This window comes from Manacus candei, unplaced genomic scaffold, assembly GCF_025592945.1.
Source record: "Manacus candei isolate 608988 ecotype Guabito, Panama unplaced genomic scaffold, ASM2559294v1 h1tg000091l, whole genome shotgun sequence".
Classification (NCBI taxonomy): domain Eukaryota; kingdom Metazoa; phylum Chordata; class Aves; order Passeriformes; family Pipridae; genus Manacus; species Manacus candei.
In genome coordinates this window covers 451,999-479,185 of record NW_026138139.1, presented here as the reverse complement: position 1 = coordinate 479,185, position 27,187 = coordinate 451,999, and the positions used below count along the sequence as shown (strand labels likewise).

Here is a 27,187-nt window from a genome sequence, read left to right as displayed (position 1 = left end):
GGTGTGAAATCTCTCACCAAATCTACTTGCCTTGTGCTCTTTCACATCCCAAAGTGGTTTTAGTACTGGAGAACCACTTGTGTTGGAGTAAAGGGATAATGAATGTGTCAATGGAAGACTGATGGGGCTCCCAGCTCTTCATTGCACCTGCAAATGTAGAGTTCCATTAGAAAGAGGGTATTTCTAAAAAGCATTAGCAGTTTGGTAATGATGAGCACTTCCACTGTTCATTTTTTCCCTCCCAAAGAATGTTTTGGGTTTGTTTTTCTTTTAACCAACATCACTTCAGTGGCCATCCCCTTCTGGAAGGGGAAAGTGAAGGGCCAAGTGACAAAAAAAAATCAAAGAAATGAGTAAATGATTAAGCAGAAGAATAGTCTCAAATATAAGAAAGGTTAAACGAGGAGAGGTATAATACTGTTCAAACATATTCCTGATAAAATTGAATCCAGGATTATTCTGGCCTCCTCCTCAGAAGGAATTGCCTACTGTCTATCCCGATTTTAGGGGAAAAATGTTCATCACATGAAAAAGCAGTGTTAGAGCTAGAAAGAAGTAGATGTGACTGGCCCTTCAACATGAAAACCAGTATGACTGTTTCTGTTCTCTGTAGAAGAACAAGCATCTGACTTCCCTCACATCCAGTAATTTACAGGCTGGAGTTTTCATCTTGTCATGATCCGCCCTCTAAAATTTGTAGACTCCTAGGTTGCCTCCATAGGGTAACTGGTGACCAGTGACAGGACCCAGGGAAGGGCTGGAGCTGGGACAGGGCAGGGTCAGGGTGGATCTCAGGACAAGGTTCTTCCCCCACAGGGTGGTGGGCACTGACCAGGCTCCCCAGGGCAGTGGGCACGGCCCCAAGGCTACCAGAGCTCCAGGAGGGTTTGGACAATGCTCTGAGGGACAGGGGGGATTGTTGGGGTGTCCCAGGCAGGGCCAGGGCTTGGACTGGATGATCCTTCCAACTCAGGATATTCTAGGATTCTACAGCCTTGACAGGGCTTGTTTCCTTACCTACCCCCGAGGCAAAGCCCCTCTGTGTTACCCCCCACAGACCCCACCACGAGGAGGAGCGCCAAAACCGGGCCCACCGCTCGCAACCGCTACGCCAGCCAGTGGACCCTCAACAGACCCCACCCCACCATATCAGCTCACACCCTCACCACGGACTGGAGGCTTCCCACCCCCAGGCCAGCGGGATCAGTGGACAAGGAGAGCGACAGCTACAGCGTCAGCCCCTCGCAGGACACAGGTACGGGGCTCTCCGCAGGGAAAACGGGAACAGCAGCGGCTGCAGGAATGTCCTTGCTCCTGGATGTGCTTCATTTGGTGCTTGGGTGTCATTATTCTTTCCCTGCTGGGCTGTTTTCCTGCAGGGTATTTATTTATAAGGGGTGCCACAAAGTGCTTGCGGTGCTAATGATAACAAATATTGTGCCCCTCGTTCTTCACACTCGTGCTTGAGTCCTTTGAAAGGTGATTTTTTTTTTCCTGTAGCTTCCTGAAGGAAAAGGAAAAAATATGATAATTTACTGCCTGAAATGGCATTGACTAGGAAGGGGCAGTTTTAGCAACCAGGAGTGTCCCCGAGTCACACGTGGAATCATTTTCAGGTTTGAGCTACGCTCACATTAGTATTTATGGTTTTGCATCCATGTAATATGTTCACAGGGTTTATTTTAAGTGCAAAAAAAAAAAAAAAAGAGGGAAAATTCTGGAAGTATAGTCCAAGTCCAAATCCATTCATAGCACTGAGTTCTGCAGGATCTAGCTCTGATTTTCCTGGGAAACAGCATAGGGTTCATTCCTCTGGATGACAAGTGGGGAGACACTGAATACATATTCTGCCTGCAGTCTTCATCTCTTCTTGCTGCCTTTACATTACAAATGCAACTGTAACTGAAAAATAAGCTTTATCCTCTGCCCTACACTGAACAAGTGACAAAAAAGGCAAACAAATGAGTAAATAATTAAGCAGAAGAATAGTCTCAAAACAAATACAATAAAGGTTAAATAAGAAGAGAGGTAAACACTGTTCAAAGGTATTCCTGATAAAATTGAATCCAGGATGATGCTGGCTTCCTCCTCAGAAGGAATTTCCTACTGTCTATCCTGATTTTAGGGAAAAAGTGTTCATCAAATGTGTGTCAGAGCTAAAAAGTAGTAGGTGTGACTGACCTTTCACCATGAAAACCAGTATGAGTGTTTCTGTTCTCTGTAGAAGAACAAGCATCTGACTTCCCTCACATCCAGTATTTTACAGGAGTTCTTATCTTTTCATAACCCATACTCTTAAATTTGTAGACCCCTGTGTTGCCTCCCTAGGGTAATGGCAGTCAATAGACACCTCCAGCCAGCTGACAAACTTCATCTTGAATTCTTCAGGTAGAATTATCATAAAGCTTTAAGGATTAACTCTTAATAGCTACACAAACATAAAGAGCAAATCTTCTCTCAGAAACCCTTTCTGCAGACATTCCAAATTTCATTGGATGTGTTCCAACATGTTGTCACCCAAGGATATGTTTCCAATGTGTGTGGTAAAGGGCAGAAATTAAATTTACTGTGTGGCTTAATAGACAAACTACAATTTTGTAAACAGACTTCAAAATCTATATCTTAACATGGCTACACTCCTGTGTCTACCTTTGAGCACAGTCATCCATGTAAGGGATAGCAAGTTTTAGGTCATGCTGAGGAAAGGTTTTCTTATGCCAAAATGCAGCTCTATTATGCCACTTGTTTCTGGGAAAAGAATAAAGTTGGTTTAACCTAAGCTTAAAATTTTCAAATAAACATCAAATCATGTGTTCAAGAATCAATTGAGCTATTATGGAATATTTGATCCCTTTTCCAATATGGAATTAATATTTCTGAAGCCAGTTCATGCAAGTTGATATTTGGCAGAATTTAGCACTTCTTCTAAAAGCAATTCCAGGCTTACAAAGCAGGAGCTTTTAAGCTTAGAAGAAACACATGACAGCAGTTTAAAGCTGTAACTAAGCTCAAATGTTCTAACTAGAGGCCATTAGAAATTTTCTGATTAATCTATATTCATGAAGTTCATGGAGTTTCATAAAGTTCTCCCTGGGCTTGGATGAACTTCCATCAAATTTAACATAGGTGTTCAAGCAGATTGGTCCTGGAATTGGTCCTTGGTGTTCAAGCTTGAGCCTCATGGACCAAACATTTTATGATCTTTGCATGACCATCATATTTCCAGACACTGCTCTGTGGCACTGGGCAACTGCTGCCTTCTGGGAGTTTCCAGCTGACCAGAAATTTGGAAAGACGTTACTGTGGTCTGATTTACAAATCAAATGTGAAAAACGGAATGATGTTTCCTGTGGGTGGAAAGGGGAAAAAAAAAAAAAAAAAAAAGAAAAAGAAGAAAAAGCCCTGTTAAGTTCTGGCCAGCTCAAAATCTTAAGCAAGTTACAGCATATTGTAGAAGTACTTGTCATTTTAAATAATGTATGGGCCTATTTACAAGTGGCAGGAGTGTTGTTCTTTGTGCACGATGAAAACTGATGCAGGCACGCAATAAAAAAGATAAAGATTTGCAATAACGACACACTTGCCTCTGGCTGCTACAGGAGGCCCATTTTTATGAATTAGCTATTACATTGTGCCTGTTTATTGAACATCACCAACAATGTCTGAAATTGCACAGATCTTGTGATGAAACACGACTTCTGCCCAAGGAACTTCTAGAAGTCCTCTGCTCTTCCAGCCCACTGGAGTAGAAGAGCGATGGGAGCAACAGCCCAGTGATTTGTCCCTGCAGAAACGAGCCCTGCTCTTCCAGAAGGCTTTTTAAAGTATCAGTAGCCATTTATGTCTTCAATAATGGTGTTGTATTAGAGATATTGATATTCTCAGAAGCTCATCTGGAGAAAAGAACAGCTTGTAGGTCATAATAACCTGTGTGTCAAATATGAATCCCCCATTAGCTTCAGCAGCATTGAAAAAAGGCATTGAGTGACTGCAGGCTGTACTTACCAAATATTGCTTTCTTAAGACCTTTGTTCCCAATGAAATGAGTTAGTGTTTTACCTGGTGTCTAGGGAGACAATATCTGAGAAATACTACCTTTATATTTGACCTTTGTTCTCAGGACTTTCTTAAAAAAAAAAATAGATAGATAGATGTACAATGGAAACAGGACAAAAAAAATCTGTCCTTTCTCATCTAGACATAACTTCATCAATACACTTCTGAGATGCATTAAAAAGTTAATGTAAAGAAAATGTTCCTTATTTTGCTAAATCTAGGTTGTGGGTTTGAAACATTTTTAAGGCATTTAGGTTTTAGAGAAATGATTTTTTTGTAAAAAAAAAAAAAAGAAAAAAGTAACATTTTTAATTTGTTAAAGGTTGTTTCTTCTAAAACACAAATTTAACGTTAAACCACACGATGCTGCTCACAGAATAAGATTATGTGTAACTGTCAGATGAGTGACTAAACTAACACTTGTGCAGGCATTTACAGTGAAGCAGATTCCTTTAAGTCGCCCTGATAATTCTGCATTTTGTCCTGAAACACCACCACGCTCAGAGCTTTTCTCCCAGGAATGACTGTGTAGCTGTTTCCTTTCTCTCCCCGTTTGTTCTCCCAACGCTTCAGATCGAGCGAGAAGCAGCATGGTCTCCACAGAAAGTGCCTCCTCAACCTACGAAGAGCTGGCGAGGGCGTACGAGCACGCCAAGATGGAAGAGCAGCTGAGACACGCCAAGTTCACCATCACCGAGTGCTTCATATCAGACACCTCCTCGGAGCAGCTCACGGCAGGGACTAACGACTACACCGACAGCCTCACCTCCAGCACGCCGTCGGAGTCGGGGATCTGCAGGTTCACAGCGTCCCCCCCCAAACCTCAGGATGGAGGGAGGGTGATGAACATGGCGGTTCCAAAGGCACATCGACCAGGTGAGGCTTTGGGAGCTGACGTTTTGGGTCCTTGGGGGGAGAGTTTTGCCTCAGGCTGGGCAGCAGGAGAGGGTCTGTCTCAATGGGAGGCTTTCCTTTCTCAACGGGAGAGAAAGTCCACAATATGTCCTGTAACTACTTACAGAGATAACTGGTTTCCTCCCAGTTAATATAACATTTGAGCATGTTCTCCCATCTACAGAAAACATGGAAATTTAGGAACAGAAAGAAGCTGTCTGAGCCATCAAATCCACTCCTCTACACTTGCAGCCATCAGGCAGTTGACCCTTCTGGGATAAATAAGACCATATGTGGGTCCATCTGCCCGTCTCCAGCTCAAACCACCCACTGATAAAACGTGTCTCCCTGCAGTGCTTCGTGCTGGAGAGCAAAGTTCACTGTCATAGCAGTTCATAAAGACAGATTGTAGAAGTTGTACCATCCCTTCTGCTTTGTAGCTTGTCACACACGTAATAACCCTTCGGTGATGTTCTGGAGCTGTTACACTCTCTCTTTGACATCACCTAATATCAAACAAGGGATATCTAAAAGGGGGAGGAATAAAACATGGAGAAAATTAATAGCTCAAGGAATATGGAGCTTTCTACCTTCAGACATATTTAAACCCACTCCAACTTCTCACTGACTGAAGGTGCCTGAGGGTCATCCATCTATCGGGCTCAATCAAATTTCCCTTTCACAAAAAATGCTGTTTCAAGGGATCCCCCAGTGCCCAACAGCATGGGGAGACTATTTGTGATACTCTGAGATCAAACACTTCATAAAATCTTCTCAGAAGATTTATCAGTCTTTGTTACAGGATACATGAAGTGACACTGTGGAGGAGGATTCAAATGGGGAAAAGGCATAATTATGTTCGTGTGCTTTCTGAAAAAATGATTTGGTTTATTTTATTTTATATTTTTTTTAATTTTATTTTATTTTATTTTGTATTTTATTTCCTTTTATCTTATTTTATTTTATACATTTGCCAGTGTGGATGGGGTTACTTATATACACAGGAAGTAATCAGTAGTGGTCATCTGTGTAAAAAAAGAGTAATGACTGAGCTATGTATGGTCTTTGCCTAATTATTCACCATAAAAGGAAAAGCAGTGAATGCAGAGGAATGGAAGGTTGACAGTGGTATCAGGAAAGTCATTCAAAAGCAGGACCTGACACTGAAAAGAAAGCATAAAGGATTTTGCCAAGAGAAAGCTCAAAGAAAAATGTGGGAAGAAAAAGACCAAGCAGAAGGTAGAAAGTTATAATACTCAGGGCAGGAAATTAGTGTGTCACACAGATAGATAAGAGGGAAAATAAAGTAGGAAATAAAATAGTGAGAGAAATTCCTGATTTCTGTGTAGTCACAGAGTAGAACCACAAACCCAGGAGCTGTAGAAATAGATAAAGATAAAAATACTTTTCATTTCTAACTCGAAAGAAGGAAGATAAATATTTATTCCTGCTTTGCTAAAGGGAAGCATCTGCATTCACAGCTAAGTCAAAATTGCAGCTCTTTCCTTCCAGTCAGTCAACAAATATTTTTTATCATTTCTTTAACAAATATCTCTTCTTTCATGTTCCAAATGCATCATTTATGCATATTTAGTATTTGGAAGTATTCTAATGTATTCCACATAAAGATGATTTTCTTGAGGGCAGATAGCACCAAAACTTAGTCCCTGTGCTTGAGTTAAAAACTTCCAGGTTTAGAACATCTTTAGAGCTCCTCTAGTGATTTACAGACTTGTAGTCATGTTTATCTCTGTTAGTTTTAATGGCTTTATTTTTTTACTTACTTTTCTTGATTACCTTTAGCTTTCCTTTGCAGTAAGGAATTGAAATATATTATAAAATTAATAATTAGCTTCATTACCTTGGAAAAAAAACTTGAGTGTTCCAGTGGAGCAGCTTGAATGTTGGCCCATAAATATTGACTAACACATTATTAAAGGTCACTTTAGGAAGGGCTTCAAACAAAACACATGGACTGAAAGAATTTTCAAGAGTAGCAGTCAGAACAATATTTTAGTGTTCAAATCAGTGAGGAAAGACTTACTGGGCATCTTTCTTCTTTCACCCGCCACTTCAGAAATTCTCCAGAGGTAATTAGTAATTCAAATACAATTATTCAAATTAATTCTGCATTTGAGAATACAGAGAAGAAATAAAAGAACCTAATGTATTTAGATTCAGTAGATGAGAACATTTGAGATAAAACTGCTTCAGCACAACTTTATTTTTCCTTGAAGTAAGTCTTTTCTTTCGAGATAACTTTTACCTGTTTTCATGGTGCTTTGCTTTTCTTCTCAGCCAACTCAATCCTTCTTGGACAATGTCACTTCCAATAACTTCTTCCTCTTCCTTCCTAATTTCTGACCTTGCTTTTCAAACTCTTCCTGTTGCAACCTGTGGTTGCAGTAAAGGTTCAAGAGTTTGCAATAAGTAATGTTTGTTTTTCCAAATTATCTCCCAGCACTTACAAGACACTCTCAGAAAGACTGTTAGAAAAAGTTATGTTGATAAATGGGACATTTGGAAACTAATTTACCCCATGGCAAAGCTGCAACTTTACGCAAGAAAAGTAAGGATGGAATTTGCTGGTGAAGACTTTGTCAAGCATAACTAACTGAGCATTAATTCTTAGCTTTTTCCTGCCCATAAGTGCTGGTATGAGCAAGCAAAATGTTGGATCACCGAGTCTTGGCTTCAGAAGACCTTCCTGTGGGTTTCTGAGGGCACCCCAACTCATGTCACTGATTGTTCCCTTGGTTTTCCTGAGCCTCCCATAGGATTCTGTGGTACCTGTATAGTCAAGTCTCCTGATCAAACACTTCATGTCCAACTTGATGTCCACCAGGACCCCCAGGGTCTGCAAAGCTTCTTCCCAGCTGGGTGGCCCTCAGCATGTACTGGGGTTGTTCCTTCCTAAGTGCAGGACTGTGCCCTTCCCCTGTTTGATCTGTATGAGGTTTGTTTTGGCCCCTTTCTCCAGCATTCCCAGGTCCCTCTGGATGGCACCATGACCCTCTGGTGTGTCAGCCACGCCTCCCAGTTTTCAATCCACCTGGTTATCTGCTCCTCTCTCCTATAATTCATCAGCTTCTCCATGAGGATCTTACAGGAGACAGTGTCAAAAGCCTTTCTGAAGTCACAGGAAACAATATTTAGTGATTTCCACTCATCTCCCAAGCTGATCATTTCACTGTATAAGGTTATCAGGTTGGTCAAGCATGACTTCCCCTTGCTGAATCCATGCTGACTTTTGTTCTTCATGTGCCTAAAAATGGTTTCCAGGATTAACTGCTCCATCCCTTTCCCAGGGATGGAGATAAGGTTGAGTGGCTTGTTGGTTCTTGCATCCTCTTTCTTGTCCTTCTTGAAGGCAGGACTGACATTTAATTTCTTCCAGTCTTCAGACACTTCTCCCAACCACCATAAGCAATCAAAGATTATTGAGATTGGCCTCACAAAGATATCTACCATTTCCCTCAGCACTTGTAGGTGCATTCCATCAAGGTCCATGGATTTACATGGATCCAGTTTGCTTAAATACTCCTTGACATGATCCTTGTACACCAAGGGTAGGTCTTCCTCACTCCAGACTCTTCCACATTTTCCCTGGCCTTCCTGCTGTCACTCACAATGACAATATATATCCTTACAGAAGACAGAAGACTTTCCTGTTGCCTTTGACTTCCCTGGCCAGATTTAACTTCTTAACCACATTTCTGCATGTTTGGACAGTATCTTTGTGTTCTCTCTGGATTATCTGTGCCCGTTTTCACCCTCTTGGGTGCTCCTGCTTTGTGCCTGAGTTTTACCAGGCAATCCTTGTTCATCCATGCAGGGCTCCAGGCATTTTTGTGCTCACTGAGCTTGGAGGAGGTGATCCTTGAATATCAACCAGCTCTCCTAGACATGAGGCTACTTCTGGTTGACTGTACAAACACCTACAGATGTTTTCTGGATCATTGTCCTGACACCAGGCCGAAACTTTAAAGTTTATAGAGAGGGTGTCATTAAACAGTCTTCAATAAAATAGACTTCAGAAGTTGCACTTTTCAAAATTCATAGCTACAGGAAATGGAACATGGAAGTAAGATATTTTTAATTAATTCCTACATTCAGTGTTTTGAAAGGCATGTCCTTGTGTTCTGATCTTTGCAACTCCAAAAGTAGATTTTTGGGAAAAGATGAGATTAGAGCAGGTTGACAGAGAAGCTGTGGCTGCCCCATCCATGGAAGTGCTCAAGGTCAGGTTGGAAGGGGCTTGGAGCAACTTGGGATAGAGGAAGGTGTCCCTGCCCATGGCAGGGGGTTGGAACTGGATGAGCTTTAAGGTCCCTTCCAACCCAAACCATTCTGTGATTCTGTGAATAGTCATGTGTCCCAGGAGGCACCTTAAGGGAGAAAATTGAAGCAGTAAATAAATAAGTAGTAAATAAAATACAGCACAGCAGTATTTTAAACCCGTGGGATGAATCACATCCTTTAGAAAAGTGGGTCTTCTCAACCTCTGTGCAGTGTGAATATTCTTCATGGTATAAAAATGATGGCAGTATGTTATTATTGCATCTTTCTCAGCATCTAAACTCCCAGAAGTTTGGGACTGGGAGGACTCTTCTCCTCCCAACAGTTGTCACTAACCAAAAGTCTGGTTAGAAAGAACAGCTCCTCGAGGAACAGGAATATGGAGCAATCATCTCAACAGTATAGTAGGTCCTTCCAGAGCAAAACTGAGGCAGTTTTCACATAAATATTCATAAATTTCAGCAATTGTTACCCAGAGTTTATCTGAGAAGTTGACAAATGAGTCAGTCCTTCATCCTCCAAAGAGGGACAGAAATTGGAAAGAAATGCACTCTCTTCCTACCTCCCACTGTGCCATCAAAGAGTCTGTAAAGTAAAAAAAGGGAAGATAATTGTGGAGGTTCAAAGAGTTTTATAGTAATGTTTCTTTTTTTCTATTTTAAAAATAATAACCACAAATTGAGTTATCACAACAATTATTCTTAACTGCAATAAACATTGCAGTAGCACTTTATTAAAAATAGATTCCCATTATTATCATTTTAAATCTCAGTAATAGCCTCAGCCAAGAAGCCTGTTGGGTTTTTTTCTTCTCTTTCCTCCTAAATTATTGTGCTTGAGAAAAGAACAGCTATTAACTGGGTAATGTTTTGATATTTCTGTGCTTCCCAAGTGCTATTTATGTATTTTTTTTGTAGACAGACCTCTGATTGCATCACTTGGCAATGGAGTTCATACTTGGAAGAAATAATATCTGACCAGTGTTTGAACAGGAAATATCTAGAAAATTTTTATCAGATCTCTTTCCATTTGCAGAAACCTCCCTTCCACAGGGGTACTGCAAAACTCAAACCCCCAGTTATGTTTTTCTCTTATGCTAATCAGCAGAAAAAGAACCTCTTCAAATATATGATATTAAGCATTAGCTTGACTTGGACCAGGCAGAAAGTTGTCTGATGTCTCAAAGTAAGTGCAAGCTCATTTTGTCCATCCTTGTCTGCTTGGAAATCATAACATACAAACCCTGAGAGAGTAAAACATCTCAGATGCAGTCCCAGAGAAAAGATATCACTCACTGGGTATATCAGATGAGGGGATTTTAAAATCCATTTAAACCACGAGATTTTCTATCTCAAAACTCCCTCTATAAACTCTCAACTGATGAAAGGAACCAGATTGGAAAGAAACCTGGTCATGAGTGAGGAGAAGAGGCAGTTGTAGAGAGGCAGGCTCTGAAAAAAAAAGGATTTTCTAAGGACTGATTTCATATCCATAAAGATGGAAAGAACACCCCACTGCTCCATAGGGAACCTGAGTGCTTTCCTGGGTTCTTAAACCTGTGCAAGGCAGGAGCAGCCCTTTGCTGAGCCCCTGCTCCTCTGGAAGCACTTCCCTCCTGCTGCCCTTGCACTGGTGGTTGGTGAGGGAGGGCAGAACTCCATCCTCTCTGTCTACCAGCCCTTCTCCTTGTTCCCAGTGTCCCAGAGGAGATTTGTCCAGCAGACATCACCTTTTAACATCAGCCCAAGGCCAGGTCAGGCCTACTCTGAGCCAAGCTCTCAGTATCCAGGTGTGGACACTTTGGGATTTAACAACTGGACACCTGAGTCAAGAAGCTTGAGTAGAGCCCTGCACGTAACTAGAAAAAAACACTGATTTAACCTCTCCAGCTCTGCTGAAAGATCAAGTTCTTTCATTATTTCAGATGCCTTAAATTAGGATTCTTGACCCAATTTACAAGTTTCTCACTGCTTGGACTAATCCTGTTGACTTGTACAGCGAAGTCTTGATGTGTAGACAGGTATTAATCTACAGAATCCAAGCACTTCATTAAATAATGATTTACAAGGGTCCCTCAAAATACAGTCTGGATATCACCTGCAGTGCCTAAATGTTGTTTTAAACACCCAAGTCATGAAACAAATCTTCTTTTCCAGCATTCCAGTCACTACAGATAAAAATAAGCTGCTTAGCACAAAAAGAGGAATAAGAGCCACGCAGTAATAGAAAGCACAGTGTTTTTCCAATGCCAGCCCTGTAACCTGAGATGTGAACTCTTTTCCACTGACCTATGAGTTCAGGGGTGAAGGGATGATTTCCCTCTTCTGATCCAGGCAAGTATGATTGGAGTGTATTTGGAGACTTGCTTTCTATTGGAAAGCTGCTGGCAGAGCTCTACAGGCTGAGGTTGTAACTGGATCCGACACGAATTCGACCACTGGGGATTCAGCAAAGGCTGGAGCTCTTCACAGCTCACCTTTAGCCTCCTTTTCCCATGCCTGTTATATTATCCTGCATTGACTGAAAGTGCAGTTGCACAGTTCCACAGTTTCCAGATCCAAAACTGAGTTTCTTCAATACGGGGGAATCAATGTTTGACCTGGTTTTTGTTCAGAAATCCTGTGGTAAAGTATGTAAAGGCAAAGATATGGATTGTTTTCTTTTTTAGTTTTGCACTTGCACTGCTTTCAAATAAAATAGAATATTTTTTTCTATTATATATATCTATAATAGAAAATATACAAATATAATAAAAGTGTATGTGGATACACCCACTATATATAACATGTATATAGAACAAAGAAATCATCATCCTGACTCCACAATGGGAGACCAAGGTCCAGTTTTGAGAAGTACTTAAGGAGGCAAATCAAAATAGGCAGGTGGAAAAAACAGCAAGGCAGGCAGAACAGTTGTAAGTGGAGAAAAAAACCCTTTTTGCCTACATTTTTAACTGTAGTAAACATTCTTAATGTGTATGTTAACTTTTATGTATACTTGCTTACGTTTATATGACATATTCTGAATTTACTCCTCTGGATGAGCGCCTCTAATGTTTCCATATTAAATTCTCCTGTGCCTGGAACACCTTTTTTTTATTTTCTACTGCACTGTTGGAAAACTAGGAACATGTCACAAAGAGACAGACTGTGCCATTTGCTGCTTATCATAGAAATGGCACATCAGTGATGAGAGGAAATTGCCTTTATCTTGTCCCAGGTTTTATTTCTGTGGAGTATCAGGAGCTTTTTCTCCTTCAGCTGAGAAAAGCTGAATGTTCTGCAGGGATGAAAACCATTTAATTCTCCATTTAATTTGACATGACTACACACTTGAAATCATTGGCTTGCATTTTTATTCTGGTGTGTTTACAGGTGGGAAGGTTCACACTGCAGGATTTTTAACCTTGCCAGTGCAAGAAAAATGAGCTTAAAAAGGTTCAGATCAAAAGCTAGAATATTATTGGGTCAGAAAGGAAAAATGTATTGATGTGAATCTTGAGTTTAAATAGGTTTTTTGGTTATACATACATAGCTATTGTAATGCGGAAATTCCAATTTAGGCAGTATACAAGATGTCTGCAAGCTAAATTCAAGTCATTGATGGCACTGGAACAGGTTGCCCAGAGAAGTTTTGGGTTCCCCATCCCTGAAAGTGTTCAAGGCCAGGTTGGACAGGGCTTGGAGCAACCTGGGATAGTGGAAAGTTGGGGTTTTTTTTGCTTTGTGATAAACTAAAAGCTGCATATTAAGGGAAGCCCCCTTTCAAGAATGCCCATCTCCTGTCTTTTGATTACCAACAAAATCTTTCCTCTTAAAAGTGATATTTTTTAAACTCTGAATTTAATTTAGTTTTTTTAAAGCTGATTATTTGCTTTGTGGTCCTTATATATATATATATATATATATAAGCTACAGCTATTAAAGTAGACTGCCCTTGTTTTCTGTAGCTCTGGAGGCATTTCATGGAACTGTAGTTAGTGGAGAGTTTTATGCCTAAAGCAAGGATTACATTTATCAGTATTTTTCAGCTACTTTCGTGTTCTTACAGTCATAACTTCACTATTAAATTTCTAAAACCACCAGCAAATCAAACCAAAGACGCTGTGTCCGCTTCAATTAGCACCAGATTCTTAGAGCAGTTCAGTTAAGAGCCTCAGTTCTATAAAAAACTAGATTTTGCCTGCTTGTGCCATTTTAATTTCGAAAATGTCAAATAATTTCACCTTCACAGTGTTGAGACACAGTGTGTGTGATTTCTGTGGGGGCTTTTAGACAGCCCAAGGTAACCAGCAGCAGTTGTTTCCTGCAGACAAGAACTGATCTAGCCTTGCTTTAAGGTCCTTGTAGTCATTTACAGCCGTTCCTGATTTAAGTGGCTTCAGGCTCTGCTCATTTCCCCTGTGACAAGAGGACCTGAATGTAATCTGAGATCTACAGGAGGACTGAGACTGTGACATCTGAAAATGTAAAGCAAATCTTACCTGCATGAAAGGTCATGCTCGTGCTATTTTTTGAAATTAAAGTGGGAAATCATATCACTAGAGAAACCAACTTTTGTTTTAACAGTACATTCTTCATCTGACTGTAGTGATGGTCTTTGCCATCCATGAAAGGGCTTCTTTATAGGCTGGCCTTTAAAAACACAGCAGATGTGTTTTAGTATTGTTCACCTTTTTGTGTCAGCATCCTTAATTCAAATGTGAGAACTTCTGGTCCCGGTGGATTAATTAACAAAAATGCCATGATGCACCTCATCAGCATCACTCAGGTGACTCAAACTGATGGACATATGGAGTCCCAGTGGCACCAGTTCATCCATGAATTCAGCAGAGCAGCAGGGCAGTGCTGATATTGGTTTCCTTGTTGTAGCCTGACCTCCCTGTGTCTGTTAGGAGAGTGTTTGGCTTATCTGTTTCCTTGGCATGGCCAGGTTCATCCATGAATTCATGGGTATGACCAGAGCCTGTTGAGGTCAACACAGATCTGATTTCATAAATATGCTTCAGACTCCTCACCTCTCCATCCTCTCTGCTGAAATCCAGTCTCTTAACTGGGATTAATCCCAGGAATAAGCCTGTGAGGGATGCCAGTTTCCATGGAGCCGCGATCGATTTAACCCTCGGCTGAAGTGCTGTATAATTGAACAGTTTCTGTTCGCTGCATCCAGGAGCAGCAAACGAGTTTTAAAACTCCAGCTTTGCTAACCAGGGTCACCTGAGCCAGGGCTCCAGCCTGGTTTTCCGAGTTTTCCCAGCCAGTGGGCAGGAGAGTGCTGTCTCAGAGCATCCTTAAAAATGCATGAGGCCGCTTGCGTGACAAGGCCGAGGCGGAAAAGCAGCGTTCCCGGACTTCACTTTTCTATCATCATTTCATTATTTATTGACAAATTTGCTGACTTTAGCTCTGGAGCGTGTATTGATTCACAGAGTGAGGCCCCTTTTACATGTTTTTATAACTCAGGCATCACATTAAATCGAAACAGGAGGGCGTCGGTTCTGCAGGTGCCCCGGCCGTGTGAGGCCGAGCATCCACATGGCAGATCCACAGAGTCTAAATCTATCTGACCCCTGGAATTAATCAGTTTTTCCTTCCTTACTCAGCTCAGTGGCAGAGAGGCCTTTAAAAATACGTCACCGCTCCTTGAAGTTACTTCTGAAAGGTACAAAGCATCTGACAGATCTTCTGAAAGTGCAGAGCTAAATTAAAAGACCAAAGTTCTGCTGAGAGAAATACAAACCAAAACCGCGCTTCAGCTCCTCTTTCATTGAACCTTTCAGGAACAGGCAACAAAGTGATAATCAAGCCTCCTGCCATGCAGTCAGACAGGTGCACAGACTGTTGTGTTGATGTAGTTCAGCTGTATGTCCTCAGTTAAACTACAGCAGCCATGCTTTTGCTTTAAGACACTTGGATCAAAAGGCTTCTTCTTGGAATCGGAAGGTTTAACTCTAAATGACAAAATGAATCACCTTTAAAAAAAATCCACATTAGTTGGAATCCTCATTTTCAGTCACTTAAACCTAATCTCCAGTAAGTATAAATCAATTTATAGTCTTGCTGAAATCAATATAGCCACTGATTTATAGCAGTAGCAAATTTGGCTCCAGAACTAGTTTTACTGATATCCTGGTGTTTCTTAAGAGATAACTCCAAGGATTGCAGTCAACAGCAACTGTTGGTTTTATTTTTTTGCTGTGAAACACAGCTGGTATTTTGAATATTTGCATGAAAATGCCACTTTTAGCAGACTCCAACGTGCAGCATTTAACTAGGTGTTATAGATCTCCAAATTATCTGTGGAGGTGCAGTTTTCACAGAGAAAAATGCCAGTTATAAAGCCCTGCAGGGATGATGGGGAATTCTGTTTTCTCCATCTAGAAATGGGAAATTTGGCTATTTTTCGAACACTTTTCACCTGTTTCCTATTTAGATGATCACAAATATAAACAGCATAAAGATGGGGTGTTTTGCTGTCTGCAGAAACACAGTGAGAAGCCCAGGAGATGTGATGGTGTAACAGAGCCCTGAAGGGCAGGTTGGCAGCTGGAATGGATCCAGACACCCTGTTGGCCTCGTCCAACAGCATCCATTCAGTCAGTTTAAAAGTGTCCCCCAAACGCTGAGCACTTCAATCATTTTTCTTGGGCAGCTGAGCAGAGGTTGAAGCTACTCTGGGGAAGGGAAGACCCTGTGCCTGCTCTCGCAGCAGCATTTTCACTAATGAGGAAGCTCTGCCCTGCCCTCTCCCTCCTTCCTTTTCCCTTCTGCTGCTCGCCTGCTCCTAAGACTGTAATTTAAGGAGCACTCAGACCTTTTGCCATTTATTCTGGATCACCTCAGAGAATCGTTAAATCCACTTTTTGTCTTGAAAAAGTGGGCTCAGAAGGAGTCTGTGAGCTCCAGAATGTGCTAGTAATGGTGTGCTCCTGTTGACTGCGAGCTGAGGTTTCCATTCGTTTGCCCCGTCAGTAATTTCCATGTGGAAAATTTCCCCTCCATTTCCATTACTGATCAATACTGCCTCTAGAGAGTGGAGCCCTGTCATTCAAAGCATCCTTTTTTGCTGTTCACTTGTGGCATTTTACAGCAACATTTGTCAGAAAACAATAATTAGCAAACAAAAGCCACTGGGGAGGCAGTCCCACGTTGAACAGATCCCGATATCAGCCAAGCAAGGAGGTGCAGGACTGATCGTCTTTACCCCTCCCTGCTTGGCTGAGCAGGACACAGGATCAAAGTAACCACATAATTGGCTTTATTGCTCATTAAGAGTATTTATACCTGGTGTTGCAGCGTGCTGGGAGCCTGCAGGGCTGACTCTCAGCCTGTTGGTGTGGGAATGGTTGCGGCGCAGTGCGGAATGCGCTGCGGGATCAGTGCAGGATACACGGGCAGGAGATGGACAGAGAGGGAGCACCAGCAGGTTTCAAACACTGACAGCAGCAATTGTAAGGAATGTTATTGTGCTGCTATCAGTCTGGCTGCAGATCAAGCTGCTGCTGTCTAAGAAAGCTTTGCCTGCTCACTTTTAATGGTGTGTCAGGTTTTGACGGGACAAACACCTCTGAACATCACTTATGCTCTTTTTTTTTCATCCAGCCTCTCACCTTGGCCTTGCAAACCCTCCTCTCTTTCCTTGTTTCTAATGCAAGTTTTTCTCATAGGCAGCCTTTGTCCTGAAGAACAGCCTGTGAGCAGCAGCAAACTGATTTAGTTACTGTGCAAGTGAGCTGGAAAAACCCACATAATTTTTTAATCCGCATAAACCAGGACTTAAAGCTATTTGTCAGCAGCTCTGTCTCATTTGCTTCCTTTCAAAGGAAAACACAACATCCCACCAATGCTTCCCCTTCCAAAGTCAGGGCAAGCCAAGAGATTCCCAACATAGTGGCATTCCAGCTTCATCAGCCCTTGAACACCGCCAGCACTGCACAAGGTCATGCTCAGGTCCCAAACCCACAAAACTCCATCAGCACCTCACCTGTGCCAACAGAGCTGTATGGATTCAACTCTGGCATGATTTCTGATCCCATGGGATCATTCCAGGGAGCTCTCTGAGAGCTTTTTTTTTGCCCACTCACCTGTTGAAGTAAGATGTGTGAAAGCCCTACTCAACCCGTCTCATTTTACCTTTGTTAAGTAGAATATCCTGTCATAGTCACCAGCCCTACTTTACAAAATTCTCAAAAATAATGCTTCAAATAGCACGGAATTTCCTTCACATGGCAACCAAAACTTGAAAACCATCAGGCTGTGCTGGAGTGTTGTGAAGATAAATTGCTTTTGCTTTAGTGGAGGTTATGATTCATGAGAAAATGCACAGAGCTATCATGTAAAAACTTGGTAAGAGCCTCTTTTTTGCAGTCTGGGATGATCTGTGTATTTGAAAATAGCACAAATCCTTAGATTTTTATTTTTTTTTCCTGAAGAGATGAAAGAAAAAAAACCATACAAGCTCTCTGGCATTTGAAAGAGGAATGAGGTAAATCTTTTGGGAGAAAGGAGTTTTAGTTCTGCAGACAAGACAGATATCTTGAAGAAAATCCAAGAAAAGTTGAGCAGTGATATTTTTCCCTCCATGTAGCCTGTCAAATTCATCCCAACCTTGCCCATACCTGAAGTTGACCTCTAGAATAAGGCTAAAAATCTCTTGGTTTTTTTTTGCAAAACTTGTTTTATATTAGCTTAGTTGTACTGAAATAAAGGGAAGTATTTATTGCCCAGTGCTGCATTAACTCAGAAAATGGTAGAATATGTTGCTTATGGTAAATATCATAGTAAGTTATTTTTAGCATTTGTTTACAAATATTTATTTGAGCCAACATTTTCTTAAACTTAAATGTTCTATACTAAATAATTCATTAGAGGGTTGGCACTCAGAAAAAAACAGACTGAGGTAGCTCTGGCTTAAATTGCTGCATTCAGATTTGACTGGATGTTTATCATTTCTCTACAGACTCAGGGTTCTAATACAGCAAATTTCCCTTTTTAAAAATCTCGGAATCACAGAAAGGTTGGGGTTGGAAGGGACCTCTGGAGATCATCCAGTCCAAACCTCATTTTTTTAAAAAATGCACCAGAAAACTATAGTTTTAGAATGTCTTTTGTACTAATTAAGCCAAAATGCATGAATTATTAAACATGCTCGTTTGCAGTGCTCATGCACTTGAAAGGTTTGCTTTCATTACTAATAAGGCACACACACAGCTGAAAAGAGGTAATTAGAGCATCAAAGGCAATGAACCATCCTGAAACTTCATATGCTTTCCCTGAAAAAAACACCATTCAGATGAATAGCAGGAAACAAAAAAAAAAATAATAATGTCTCCACTGTTGTGTCCAGAGGATAGGAACCAAGGTCTTTCCAAGCAGCTCCACAGATACAGCAAGAAGCTTTTATTCTGCTCAAAAGTACCTTCAAAATTGATGTAGGAAAGGCAAAAGTGAACCCCTGCGGTTATATTTCAAAGACTGTGTTTTCAAGTCAGAAACCCATTAGTTCTTATAAATCAAAGACCTTTTTTTTTTATCCTGTGAGGCCGTTTCAATCCAAGCAGAGAAGAAAAAAGTTTCCATTCTCCAAATTTTTCTTTGCCACTGATTTTAATAATGTGCTTTGTTTTACGAGCAGTTGCAGGGAAAGTCCCTTCTCATGGATAAGAAGGAGCAGTGGCACTTCTTGTGATGGGAAAATGAGTACATCACATCAGATAATGAGGGCTCTGTGTAAGCCATGTGCTTCCAGCACCCAGCTTTGGAGAGCAAGTTACACTCCGTGGCTTCTCATTACTGCAATCCTGTTGGAACTTTGCCCCCAGACATTTAGAAAATTACAGTGAAATGACTGCATATTGTTTACACAGATTATTGACTGTGCTTTCTTATGTAGATTTAAGGAGGGGGGGGGGGAAAGGTCTTTTTCACATAGCCTGAAGCTCCTAAATACACATGAGAAATGTCTAGACAGCAGCTTGAAAACAAATCTCCATCTCTGCAAGGTTCAACGCTCACATTTTATAGTCCACTCAAACCCATTGCTCTGAAGAAGTGGAAATGTGTAAGACACAGGAGCAGCTCTCCAAGGTATCCACAGGGAACTGCCAATGAGCCGTGCTCCGGCTGCTGCTCCGCTCCAGCTCCTTCCCAGAGAGTCAAAGGGAAAGCAGAACATGCAGTAGGAAGAGGGAATGGGTGTGAAAGGACCTGGCAGGTGTTAACGAGGCAGTGGGTGTTGTGCTGCCTGGCAGCAACTCGTCAAAAATGGTGTTGGGGCGACAGACAGCTTTGGGAAAAAGGCTGATTGTTGTGGGAAATAGAATCATGGAATGGTTTGGGTTGGAAGGGAAGTTAAAGATCATACAGTGCCACCCCCTGCCATGGGCAGGGCCACTTTCCACTAGCTCAGGTTGCTCCAAGCCCTGTCCAACCTGGCCTTGGACACTTCCAGAGATCCAGGGGCAGCCACAGCTTCTCTGGGCAACCTGTGCCAGGGCCTCACCACCCTCACAGGGAAGAATTTCTTCCTAAAATCTAATCTAACACTACCCTCCTTCAGTTTAAACCTATTACTCCTTATGCTATCACTCCATGTTCTTGTGAAAAGTCCCCCTCCAGCTCTCTTGTAGCCCCCTGAGGCATTGGAACAGGTTCTAAGGTTTCCCCAGAGCCTTCTCTTCTCCACAAGAACACCCCCAGCTCTCCCATCCTGCCTCCAGGACCAGATTCAACCTAGAAAATTAGTCCTCTTCTTCTTGGGCTGAGGGACCCCTATTTAGCATGGGATTGCTGGAGAAACCCCCCTTTCTGACCCCAGCAGTCTCTAAGCATCCCTGACAAGGGGGAAGGTGTTACTTTGGCACTATAATTAGTCACAAAGTTTTCACACGGCTGTTGCCGTGTCAGAGGTGCATTTTGCTGCCCACCTTCTCTGGGACCTGCCAGTGAAAACCCACCCCTGAGGCAGCCAAATCAAGGCCCTCAACAACCTTGTCAGTGGGCAGAGACAGGTCCATGGGGCAGCATCACTCACTCCTACACTCCTGCCTCTCTCCCCTACTGGGGAGGGGTGGGGAGGAAAGGACTCCTTATTTAGGATACCGGGATGCTGCCCAAGATACAGCCCCAGGGAGCAAGTGATATGAGCATTTCTCATCCAGGCTGTCTCCTCCCTGCAGCCCACAGGGAATGGTCTTCGGAGCAAACTGCATTTTGGAAGGACTTGGGCTAAAAGGGAATGCAGAAGTAAGGAACTGAGGTGCAGCGTGGGTGACCAGGGGATGGGTTTCTGGGTTCCAAGGGGACAGGGAAGGTGTTGGGCAGCACAGATGTATCCACAGGCAGCTCAGCTCAATGCCTGTGAAGAACTGGAGTGATTTGGTGCCTCTCTGCACCTGCCAGGCCATGTGTCCACATCCTGCTGTACTTTTCCCCAGCAGCACGTACGTTGCTGTCGCAGCTGAAATGAGCCTCATATGCACAATGTGTCCAGCATGAAAGGAAATGTAGGAGAATAAGGTAAATAAACCCAATTAAAGTTAACACAATTCATTTTTCAAGTGGCAATCAGTGGGATTATAAATATAAACCTCCCCTCTCTCTCCAACCCTACCTAGATGTTGCCAAGGTGCATGTCAGCCCAATCTTGAGGTACTCACATCTTACTCCACGGGGTTCAAAAAATGTGTGCCATGTGTCTGTGTTGGAGATGGAGCCAGAATAAAGCATATGGTGTCAGACAGTGCTTGGGGATTTCTATAGGAATAAACAGGGATTCTGTCCAAATGTAACTTCTCAGCAATTCTCTGCCTGTGACCTGAAATTATGGATGGAGCAGATGCTGTTGGTCTTTTAGGTAAGACTTGCAGTGCCTTGACTTATGTGAGAAAGCAAAGGGCCTGTTTTATTTTAGGTCATCAGACAGCTTTTATCTGGGTTAGGAAAAATGCAACTGTTATGCATTGTTTTATTATGAAGAAATGCTTTCCTGCTCTATTGTTTATGCCACTGGCACAGGTCAGCCTTAATTTCTGCTGCTGTAAATAGCTCATGTAGGCTCAGGTGCCAAGAGTCTCCGACTTTAAACATTCAGGATGCATCCCATCTGTAGATGAGACTGTGGGTTTGATGTCTGCCATAAAAAAAAAGGAGCTACACACCTGCAGAGGTCTGCAAAGAAGGGGGAATACTCTTCTTGAATACTCCTTTAACTGTTTCTTTTTTTTTTTATACATACGTGAGGTTATACCATCACATATTTTTAGAAGGGAATGTCATTACGTGCCTGATTACCTCTCATTTCCTTGAAGGAACATTATGAATACCTAACAGGCCCAGGAATCAGGGGAAAATAACAAATAAGAGGTTTTCTTGACAATACAGAACAGAAAGAAAGGCTGATGCAGAGGCTCGGGTGCCCCAGTGCATTTTGCTGCCACAAAAACAGCAGCACATTGATGGTCACAGTGGTAAAAAATCATTGGTGATTTAGACCCAGTGACGATGGTTGGCAGTTAAATGTGGGTATATTCAGGACAGGAATGTTTCTGTGTTATTCAGCAATCCCTTTAAGACTGTGGCCTTAACACTCTTGCATCCATTTTAAACATTTTAGTCATTCCACTCAAGACTGGGGGCCATTAATTGGAATTGTGAAGGTTCCCATTTAAAATGGAAAACAAGAAATGGAAGATAGGAAATGGAAATGTACTGAGCCTTCACGAAAATGAAAACCAAGGCCTTTTTTTTAGGATTTTGAGAAAAAAACCTCCTGGTCTTTTCAGTTTTATCTTCGTCCTGCCTTGAGTGCCTGTAAAGTGCGTCGCACTCCTCGTTGTTGTCATTCTATCATGGAAACAAATATTAATAGTGAATTCTTATGGATGTGCCCAAAAGGAGTGTGTTGATGCATGATTCTGGATGATCCTAGCATAGTGAATGGCTGAAAATCAACGTGTCCATTATAAATGCTGCAGCTGGGTTGATCACAAACCCTCCACTTTGGTTGGCTCCCCCGTCCAAATGAGCGAAAACACAACGTACGTTTATAAATAGAGACTTACTTTCCCCTTTTGCCTCCCCAGGTGATCTCATGCATTTGCCACCCTACCTTAGGATGGACTTTTTATTGAACCGTGGCGTGCAGGGCACGAGCAGAGACCTGGGTTTGGGCCAAGCCTGCTTGGAGCCCCAGAAAAGCCGGACCTTGAAGCGCCCCACCGTCCTGGAGCCGATCCCCATGGAGACATCCTCCACGAGGGATGTTCAGTCATGGCAACCTGGTGCTGTGGCAACGTTACCTCAGCGAGAAGGAGCTGAGCTGGGACAGGCAGCGAAAATGAGCAGCTCCCAAGAATCCCTGCTGGACTCCCGGGGCCACTTGAAAGGAAACAATCCCTACGCAAAATCTTACACCCTGGTATAACACAAAGAGCATGGCTGGACAGTGGCTGTAAATATTTACACTGAAAACAAACAAACAAACAAACAAATCCAATGAAAGCTACCTTTTTTTTATTGAATTCCAATATTTATAATTAAAGAAGAAGATTGCCAAAATATTTGACAAAAAAAAAAATAATAATATGAACGACAGACAGTGCAAAGACTCTCTTGCTTTTTTTCTGTCTGAGTGTGAGCTTCATCCGACTGGACATCTGAATTTTTGGGTAAAAGAGTCCAGTTTTCTGATCTTCACAAGCGTTTGTGTTTTTACTGATTTTCTACGAAGTGCATGGAGACTTAACTAAAACATTTTAACTGGAAGTTCCATCAGACAAGATTTAAAAGGGAAAAAAAAATCACAAAAAAAAAAAAGTCACCTTATTTGTGAATTCAACAGGAACATTGATTTGGAAAAACAAAAAGTCTTTTGTCATGTTTGCACTTTTTTTTTTTTTAATTAGAAAATGGGTCCTTGATTGTTCTTTTTTTTTGTTGTTAATTAGGATGAGTGATGTCAGTGGAGTGAGGAGATTGATTTGGGGGCTTTTTTTGATATTAATTTAATGAGACACTCTTTGCATTTTGTCTATGCGAAATAAAAGGGTCTTCTGCCTTTATTTGTGATGTCTGATTCCATTGCCTTTAGCTGGGATTGCTTTTCCTAAGTGTAATAACCATGTCAGTGCCATACTCTGAACATCTTCTTGTGCCTTTGGGCAGAAAAGGGAAGCAGGGGTCATATCTTTGGAAAAAAAATTGGGATTCACTTACCCACCACCTTTTTTGCTGCCGTGGGGCAGAGAATGGGGGCAAGTCCTGAGTGCCTTGAACCAAACCCACCAGGACTCTCAGCATGTGATTCATCTGACACCAAGAGGCTTTTGTTGGGCTTCAGTATCTGTTGGATCAGAGGAAATGTGCTGATGTTACTTTACTTACTCCTTATGAATGGATCTTGAGTCCATTTGGGAGCAGCTCTTACAGAAATGAGTTGCTTACATAAAGACCGGGGGGGGAAATGGGAAACCTCAGCTTTTCCCATAGTAGGAAAAATGGGATGAAAAAGTTATTCCAGGTCTAAGATCAACGTATCTTTCTTCAGAGGAAAAAAAATCTTGTTACGTGGGAGCTGTCAGCTCCTATTACTTTGTTGCATCTTTTGATTCCAGGAGAAGTGATATTGCTTGTTCTATACAAAGCATAAAAGATTGAACAGCCCAGTCAGTGGGTTTAACACAACAGCATCGGGAAGTGCCTCCCTGTGTGTGTCCTGGCCACCTTGGCATGCCCTGGCCAGGAGAACAAGGAGAAGAGCACTCCAAGTTAGTCCAAACATGCTGGCTGGGAGTATCAGCCGGGGTGTGGAAGCAGCAGGGCTTGGAATGCTCGGGCAGGATGGGAATGTCCTGTGATTTCCCCAGTGGGCGACGGTTTGGGCACTGCTACTGCAAACATTCCTGCTCCAGGAGCAGTTCGAGTTGTTGGAAAACAGAAAAGTGCAGCAATGTATAATTGTTTCACTGCTATCATTAATGGAATTGTGCTGTTGTGAGGGTAGTAAGTTAGCAAAGTGCTTGAGAAGCTGCATTTGCATCCTTAGCTCTGTCAAGCTCAAGTGCTAAAGTTTGGGAATTCTAACAGAAGCAGTCAAATGAAGACATCCTGGAGGTATGTACTTCTTCTGGACATACAAAGGAGGGCTGAGATGTCACTCAGATAAGGAACCACTTCCCATCTAGTCTGTCTATTTGACCAATATGGTCATAAACTGTGTTAAAAATTAGAAAAAAAAAATAAATACATCATAAAAACCAACCAAGCAAAACCCCCTAGCAAAACCAACAAGAAACTAACAAACAAACAAAACTCCAACCTTTCACCTCCATTAAAAAAAAGTAAAATTATTCAAACAGAATAAAAAACCAATGTGTTAGTGCTATGGTTTAGTTGGCACGGTGGTGGTTGGTCAAAGGTTGGACTCGATGATCCTGGAGATCTTTTCCAACCTAAATGATTCTGTGATGATTACATGAAAAAAATATTAAGCCATTCATTTGCTTTGGTTTGTTGTGTGGTTTTGTTTTCCATAGAGAAAAATGTTGTTGATAAGAACCTGATTTAATCATGCAGAAAGAAATCTCCTTAAATATTTCCCACTGAAAAACTCCACAGAAAATGAAACTTTTACAGAAGATATTGGTTCTTTTTGATTCCCTCAAAACTCTTTCTGCTGTGCTCAGCCTGAGCTGGATGGGGTGCCAGCACTGCATGTACAAATAAAAATTGATTTTCTCAGTAGCATTCAGGACTTTTGAGTCTCGGGCCAATTTTATATTCCATATTCCAAGCTTCGTTTTTGTCCTCTGTAAAAAGGTGAAAAGCTTTTGGGCAAAATCGAGGCTTGATCCATTTGCTCCTGTGGCTCTCGGCTGCCCTCAAGCACAGGGGTGGTTGGTCCTGTGGCTTCCCACCAATATCTGCCTTCAGCGAGATATAGGGAGGAAATATTCCCATTTTAAACTCCTGCTGACTGCTGAGAGTGGAAATATTCCAGTATCTCCCCACATCTACATTTGAGTGATGATCTGGAAAGTGCCAACGTCCTTGACTTGATGACACTCCCTCCTCATCTGTATTCAACGTGCCTGGCAATATCCATCCTCCTTATGAAGTGCTGACGCCTTTGGGGGGCCCATATTCAAAGAAATTCATTGCAAGGCTCCTGCTGGTTGAAATCAGAGTGGAACCAGGGTTGCTGCTTCACTCAGGGAGGCTCAGCCCTGTGGGGTTCCTGGCTCTGTGCCCCACATCCAGCCGGCTCTTCGGGATGTGTGACTGTAAACACGTGCACAGCCCCCTTGGCTGGGGGGGTTTATTGGCTTTTAATCTTCCAAACAGCACTGGAGCAGCTGAGCTGGATAAACATGTAACAGGAGCTTTAAGGAAGTGACTGTCCTCCCATCCAGCCAGGGTTTGGAGGTGAATCTCAGATCAGAGCAGCTGGGGACAGACAAGTCCAGAAAACGTGCTGGTGTGTCTCTACCAGCACCACTGTAAACATTTCCCTGTAAAGAGAACCACCAAAATCCATGGATCCTGTATGCCTGCATGTGGTATACTTAGAATCATAGAATCATTCAGGTTGGAAAAGCCCTCCCAGCCCATGGAGTCCAAGTTGTGCCCCATCCCTACCTTGTCCCCCAGCCCAGAGCACTGAGTGCCACAGCCAGGCCTTCCTTGGACACATCCGGGGATGGGGACTCCACCACCTCCCTGGGCAGCCCTTTCCAATGCTTGACAACCCATTAAGTAGAGAAATTTTTCCTGACATCCAACCTGAACCTCCCCTGCTGCAGATTTTTGGCCATTTCCTCTTGTCCTGTCACAGGTTGCCTGGGAGATGATGCCAACCCCCACCTGGCTAGAAACTCCTTTCAGGTGCTTGTAGAGAGCTTGACGGTCCCCCCTGAGCCTCCTTTTCTCCAGGCTGAGCCCCCCCAGCTCCCTCAGCCATTCCTGGTGCTCCAGACCCTTCTCCAGCTCCGTTCCCTTCCCCGGACATGCTCCAGCCCCTCCAGGTCTCTCTTGCCCTGAGGGGGCCAGGACTGGATGCAGCTCTCGAGGTGAGGCCTCACCAGTGCCCATAGGGATAATCTCTGCCCTTGTCCTGCTGCCCACACTGTTTTTGACACAGGCCAGGTGCCACTGGTCTTCTTGGCCACCTGGGCACATGGTGGACACACGACTTCTTCCCCACTGCACCAAATGCCTGCTTGGAAAATATTCATGTAAGTGAAAACAACAGTTGGCATCAGCATGAGGTCTCAAAAGAAAAGCCCTGAAGCACCAGAACATCATGGTGTCAACGCGAGCACATCTTGCACAAAACTGTGACTCCATCTGAGTCCCAAGGGTGACAGGAGGCTTTACTTCAAAAGAGGAATTTAAGAGCTAAAATTCTTCCCTGTCTTCTGCCTACTAGAAGTCAGAGCTGCTTAGAGAGACTCACTGCTTTTCACGTTATACTTTTCCTCATACCCCAACCTCAGCTAACCCTTTAATGACTCACAGATAGCAATTAACTCTCCCTTTTTGTCTCAAATGAGTTAGCAACTCCCTCACTCCTGCCTTTTCTAAGAACTCTTTTATCCTTTATTCCATTACTGTTTCATTTAAATTGTCTGATTAATGCAATTGCGTTAAACTCAGTGCAGTTTTTACCCTCTCCTTGTTTTCAGGGTGGAACTTGCTTTTCCTATTCAGAACCACAGACATTTTGACTGATTAAAAGTTTATCTTTTGGTCAATTGTTTTTTTAACCAGGTGAGCTCCACAGAAACGGTGCCATACCTTGGAAGAGTTAGGAGTTATAAACAAGGTGAGGTATTATTTTACCAAATTATGCAGTTGAAAAACAAACAAAACAACCCTGGGCTGCCATTTGGGACAAAAAGAGAGTCCAGAGGAGCTTTGTCCAACCAGATTTCCCACTTTCC

The 27,187-nt window shown here is 42.4% G+C and overlaps 1 protein-coding gene across 1 annotated transcript in view; it reads left to right on the top strand.

The window, feature by feature from the left end:
- The window catches only part of LOC127460921 (cell adhesion molecule DSCAM), a 104,854-nt gene extending 81,487 nt beyond the window's left edge, over positions 1-23,367 (top strand). Inside the window, exons 20-22 of the mRNA XM_051767993.1 lie at positions 1,058-1,255; positions 4,630-4,932; positions 22,331-23,367. Of these exons, the coding sequence (XP_051623953.1) occupies positions 1,058-1,255; positions 4,630-4,932; positions 22,331-22,671 (842 nt within the window). The 3' untranslated portion in view covers positions 22,672-23,367. The remainder of the gene's footprint in view (positions 1-1,057; positions 1,256-4,629; positions 4,933-22,330) is intronic.
- The last annotated feature ends 3,820 nt before the right edge of the window (positions 23,368-27,187 follow it).